This window comes from Ictalurus punctatus, chromosome 19 (genome assembly GCF_001660625.3).
Source record: "Ictalurus punctatus breed USDA103 chromosome 19, Coco_2.0, whole genome shotgun sequence".
Lineage (NCBI taxonomy): Eukaryota > Metazoa > Chordata > Actinopteri > Siluriformes > Ictaluridae > Ictalurus > Ictalurus punctatus.
Genome location: NC_030434.2, coordinates 26,515,014 through 26,520,681, shown reverse-complemented (window position 1 = coordinate 26,520,681; position 5,668 = coordinate 26,515,014). Strand labels below are relative to the sequence as shown.

Here is a 5,668-nt window from a genome sequence, read left to right as displayed (position 1 = left end):
GTTGGTTATTGGTGTAAAGTGGTGTTTATGTGTGTAAAGTGGTGTTTATTGGTGTAAAGTGGTGGTTATTTGTGTAAAGTGGTGTGTAAAGTGGTGTTTATGTGTGTAAAGTGGTGGTTATTGGTGTAAAGTGGTGTAAGGTGGTGGTTATTTGTGTAAAGTGGTGGTTATTTGTAAAGTGGTGGTTTATGGTGTAACGTGGTGTTTATTGGTGTAAAGTGGTGGTTATTTGGGTAAAGTAGTGGTTTTTGGTGGAAAGAGGTGTTTATTGGTGTAAAGTGGTGTTTATTGGTGTAAAGTGGTGGTTATTTGTGTAAAGTGTTGGTTATTGGTGTATATTGGTGTGAAGTAGTGGTTATTGGTATAAAGTGGTGTTTATTGGTGTGAAGTGGTGTAAAGTGGTGTTTATTGGTGTGAAGTAGTGGTTATTGGTGTAAAGTGGTGTTTATTGGTGTAAACTGGTGCAACATGGTGTTTATTATTGTTTATTGGTGTAAAGTATTGTGTGTTCACTTCAGTTTTCTTATAAATACATCCTACATCCGTCTTTTGTGTATGTGTGTGTGTGTGTGTGTGTGTGTGGGTGTGTGTGTGTGCATGCAATTAAATGTCTGTGATTATTTCACCAATTTGACATTTTCAGACCCTCATGAACCAAACTGCTCTTCTAATGTTAATGTTAAAGTTTTTAAATGTTAATGTTACAACTTCATATTCAGAGTTGGGTTAACACACACACACATCAGTTTAGTGTCTCGTCAGAGCACGACATTAATAAATAAAATGTAACAGAACAGTCTGTGCTGGATCACGTGCTGTTCTATTCTCTGTGCTGCTGAATAATGAGGACAAGCCATTTTGTTCGATTAAGCCAGTGATTAATGTGACCATTACAGCGAGCTCTATATTAGTGATATACAACACTCCTGTTAGATTTATTTCAGCACTCGTCAGCCTCTTACTCCGATATCATCGTATTAATCTTTGCCCCAACTCTGAATACGGTTACTGAAGTGAAAGTGTGTTGTTTTTGTGTAGAAGTTGTGGTGTGTTAATAAATTGCTCTCTCTCTTTCTTTCTGTCTTTGACTTCTCCCGTTCAGATGAATATGCTAATGAGGCTACAGGAAGCTGCTAACTACTCCAGTGCCACTCAGAGCTGTGACAGTGACAGCGCCAGTCACCACGATGACGTTCTAGACTCCTCCCTCGAGTCGGCCCTTTAAGCCCCACCCCCTCTGTGAGGAACCAGGAAGAGCTAGCTTTCTTCTAATTGGATGTCGGTGGCCGGAGAGGCCGAATTAACACACACACTGGTGAAATGTGCAATTAGAAACGGATTCCACTTGCAGCCAAATTGTTGTTCACTGACAAACAAACAAACAAACAACTGGAAGTTTTGTTTCTTGTTTCTTTTTTTCAGTTAGCATTATCGTTGTTAATTACACGAGCCGGACTGTTGTTTTTCCGTCGAGTTCTTCAACTCCGTGGTGCTGCTGTGGTGCCAAAATCCGTTTACGTTTGTATGCCAACAAGCACAAGCGGTCCTCGTCTCATTTCCGCTACTGTGAAACCACTTCATCAGCACGAGCGAGTTAAACGATGAAGTGTTCGTCATCATTAACACCTGAACTGAAGCATAACGCACAGCGGTGTTTTCACTTGCATTCGACTGCCTGCAGTTCCCTTTTTATCCAGCAGGAGCGCTGGAGTGCTGGATGATTATTATACAAATTGGAACCTGGGGACGAGTCTGATTATGGTGCTTCTTTGCTGCCTTAAATGTGCTGAGCGCTAGTGGACTTCTGCAAAGTTTAAGAAAAAAGTCTTTTTTCGGACAGGACGGAAATGTAAATCAAATAAATGCCACGTTTGCATATTTTATTTTTGTTACCTCATGAGAGAGTGTTGGATTTCAGACGCATCGGTATAAAGCCCGGTGCGTGTGTATAATAAACCAGTAATATGGAATTTATGGAATCCCAGTTGAGCTGGGACAAACTGAACTCTGAGGATGAGCACAAATAAGACAAGTTGCTTTGCTAGCATGCTGTTTTTACTTCTGTCGTGTGTGTGTGTGTGTGTGTGTGTGTGTGTGTGTGTGTGTGTGTGTGTGTGTGTGTGAGTGTGAGGTTCAAAATTTGAAGTCTTGCACATTGTCACCGATTCATTCTACCGAAAGAAAAAATTAAATATCGGGAATTATTCACTAGCAAAAAAAAAAAAAAAAAAAAAAAAAAAAAAAAGAATTGTAAAGTTTAATATTCATGCTAATGCTAAAGCCTAATGTTGATATAAATCCACAGCCAGTGGATGAACTATGACGATGATCAAAGTTGTTTCGAGTAGAACCGTAAAAATGTCACAAGCCTGTCTCACATTAAACAGCGTTAAAGCACTTTTCGTTTAAAACACACTGTACATGACGCCTTTTTTAAAAATATATGTTTTTTTGTTTTTATGGTTTTTATGGTTATGTGGCCATGGCTTCATTTTATCAGGAAAAATAAATCTGAATGGTTTATAAATGTAAAAAAAAAAAATCTTTATAGTTTATGAAAATGATTTATAAATAAAAAAATTATCTTTACAGTTTAAGGTGCAGAATTGTGTAAAATCGGTGCTTTGTTATTTCGGGAAAAATTCACACTGCACGTTGAGCTCTACTTTACTAACACTATAAATGTAGAAAATGTAAACAAAGGCAAAATGATGTTGATGATGACAACATTCTTGAGTTTTCCCACAAGCCTAAAACAACCTGTTTATTTACACTCCTGTGAAATGTCTTGTTTTTTGAGGTGCCATTACTTTTTGTAAAAACAAAAACTGTTTAGAAAGTAAACATGACAAATGTCTTAAATGTAAACCGAGAATAAAATAAAAGCCTGTAATGGATCAGACGGATACGCGACACCAAGAAAACGAACGAAGGTGCCAATAATTAATTATTCAATATATTCACAGTAGAAATATTATCACTACCTCAACATTAACTCCACATTATTTAAATTCAAAATATTTACATAAATGTCCGATAATTCTACTAAGATATCAACAACGAATAAACGACAAATAAACGTTAATATGGTTAATATGGTGGTAAAGGTGTAGGGAACTGACTTATTTTACTACAAATATTTACATTTTATTTAAAACAACACAAAAATAATCACAGCTACACGAAAACGTCCAAAATATGTAGTTTAAAAAAATTCTAAAAAATGTCCTCCAGATTTTCACGAGAGGAAATTTAACTTCACAGCATGTTGAGAAAATACTGTATTAATAAATATAAATATAAATTCTATCGATTAAAAAAAACAGTTTAAAGAAAAAAGAATGCCTGTAATATTTCCCTGTTTTAATATATATATATATATTTTCCTTTTACACGGTGTTGAAAGAAGTACAAAGTTGAGGGGACATTTATAGTCATTAGTAAAGGAACACGGTTTATGATCGCAACCATCACAACTGTGGAAACAAAATAGTGTAAAGTGTTAAAGTTGACTTAATTTATTTTATTATTTAGGGAAAAAAAATGAGTGTGAAAAGCTGCCACGTGTTTAACATGTTAACATCCAGGAGGTTTATTTCATCTAAAGTGACTAAAAGGGGAAAAAAAAGGAAAAAAAAAAACAAAAGGTGTAAGCGGTGCTTTAAAAAAGAAAATAAATTGAATGGATTTTTAATAATAATAATAATAATAATAATAATAATAATAATAATAAGTGTGTGTTAAGATGTTAAATGAGTGTCTCGTGCAGAATCAGTAGTTTCTGAACTGCTGCTTGTCAGAATTAGACGTAAAACCCCGAATAGATGTTTTTTTAATATTAGAACGTTTTGTTTTCTTTCACTTCCCCGGATACGTTTACAAAAACTCTAAAGGTGCAGAGTACCGAAATCCTCCAGGTGCTAATGACCTTTGACCTTTCCCACAGTGCTGCTCCAGAACTTTAATATCTGTTAAACATTCAGTTCATTTCTCCTCGGCTGCATTTCTGTGTGCGTGTGTGTGTGTGTGTGTGTGTGTGTGTGTGTGTGTGTGTGTGTGTGTTTGTGATCTCTGCACAGGAATGAAATCATTTTAAATAGTTTTGTGTTAAATTTCTAAAAAATGAATACAAAGGTGCAAAATGAGGCGAAGCATTCCTGCGTCCCTTTATAAATATAAATGTAATATTTAAGTTTTTCACATTTTAACTTTCTTTAATTCGTCTTTAACTGAATCTTTTTAATCACCAAATTTCATATGAAGCAAAACAACAACAATGATGAATATATTTTTTTTTAAATCTGTGACTTAAATTTGCACAATTTTTTACATATTTTCCTTCAAGTTTTGTTCCCAAAAAAATTAACTGCTAAAAGTTCGAGCGCCAAAAAACTGTTCCAATAGTCCTAAACTTTTTTGTTTAACTTGAACTTTTTTTTTGATTAATTAATTTGTGGTGTGTTTTTGTGGTTTTTTTTTTAAAGTTTGTAAAGTTTACGTTCTACTCAAAATCTTTTTGCCAGAATCCTAAACAGTGTTTTACTGAAACTATTTGAAATTTTAAAAGAAAAATCATGACTATTCTTCCCCAGAAAGAAGTGATATCTTTTTCTTTTCTTTTTCTTTTTTTCTTTTAGGAATGAGCAAACTCTAAATGCGATCCAACTTTAATCTCAGCTGCTAAATAAGGTCACCTTCAGGAGTTTAAGGAACCGAAATGACAGGAATGTGACGGTTATTCGGTCGTTATTGTAGATTTAAAAACCAGCTGAAAGCACTTTACCACTGAAACTCACTTCATAAATTCCCAGCATGCACTGCAAAGTCTTCAATTCCTGTAAAAATAAAGAAACCTAAGCTGCCAAAAATGCTAATGTTGAATTGGATTGGATTTTGTTACCTTTGGTGACCTTTCCAACCTCCAACGGTTAAAAATCATTTTCTTCTTATTTATTATCAAATTTAATCCCATTTTCAATCATTCAGATATTCAGATTATTTCTGCTCCACAAAACCTGCATTACATTTTTGAAGTGTTAAAAGTCCAGTTTTGTCTAATGTATAATAATAATAATAATAATAATAATAATAATAATAATAAACAGGGGAGAATTGCGCTTTATGGAGCGTACTGATCACATGTCGATGCTCTTATTGTCTTGTTTTTTTTTCGTTTTGATTTTGTTGTGTCGTTGCGACTGTTGCGAGTGTAACATTTATTGCAGTTTGTTTTCGGTGCGTAAATGTTTTATATTTTGTACATTTGTAAGTAACATATCATGTAAATAATAAGAGACTGCGGTTTAAAATCATCTGGAGAATTTTGTAGTCTTTGTAAAATCAGAATAAATGGAGTTTGGTGTCACCTGAAACCTTCTTTCTACTTTTATTCTTTTATTTCCATTTCATTCTGCACGTTTTTACCGAGTTATTAATGGACTCGGAGTCCCGTAATATAAGTTCATGAACTTTAAACATTTCTATACAATTATAGAAGAATGTAAAAAAGAAATTAAAAATGAGGTAAATTAATAAAATGAATACAAAACAATATTAAAACATTTGTAGCTTTTTGTAATTATTTGTTTGTGTCAATTTAAAAAGAACTAAATTTAATAATAACTGTTTTTTTTTTTAGATGTTAAGTTTATTTAAATTAGATTCATAT

General features: G+C 33.6%; 1 protein-coding gene across 15 annotated transcripts in view; it reads left to right on the top strand.

The window, feature by feature from the left end:
• The window catches only part of nav3 (neuron navigator 3), a 225,846-nt gene extending 220,474 nt beyond the window's left edge, over window positions 1-5,372 (top strand). For all 15 annotated transcript variants that reach the window (XM_053688498.1, XM_053688504.1, XM_053688503.1 and 12 more), the window contains one exon: window positions 1,103-5,372. In XM_053688498.1, the coding sequence (XP_053544473.1) occupies window positions 1,103-1,225 (123 nt within the window). In that variant the 3' untranslated portion in view covers window positions 1,226-5,372. The remainder of the gene's footprint in view (window positions 1-1,102) is intronic.
• The last annotated feature ends 296 nt before the right edge of the window (window positions 5,373-5,668 follow it).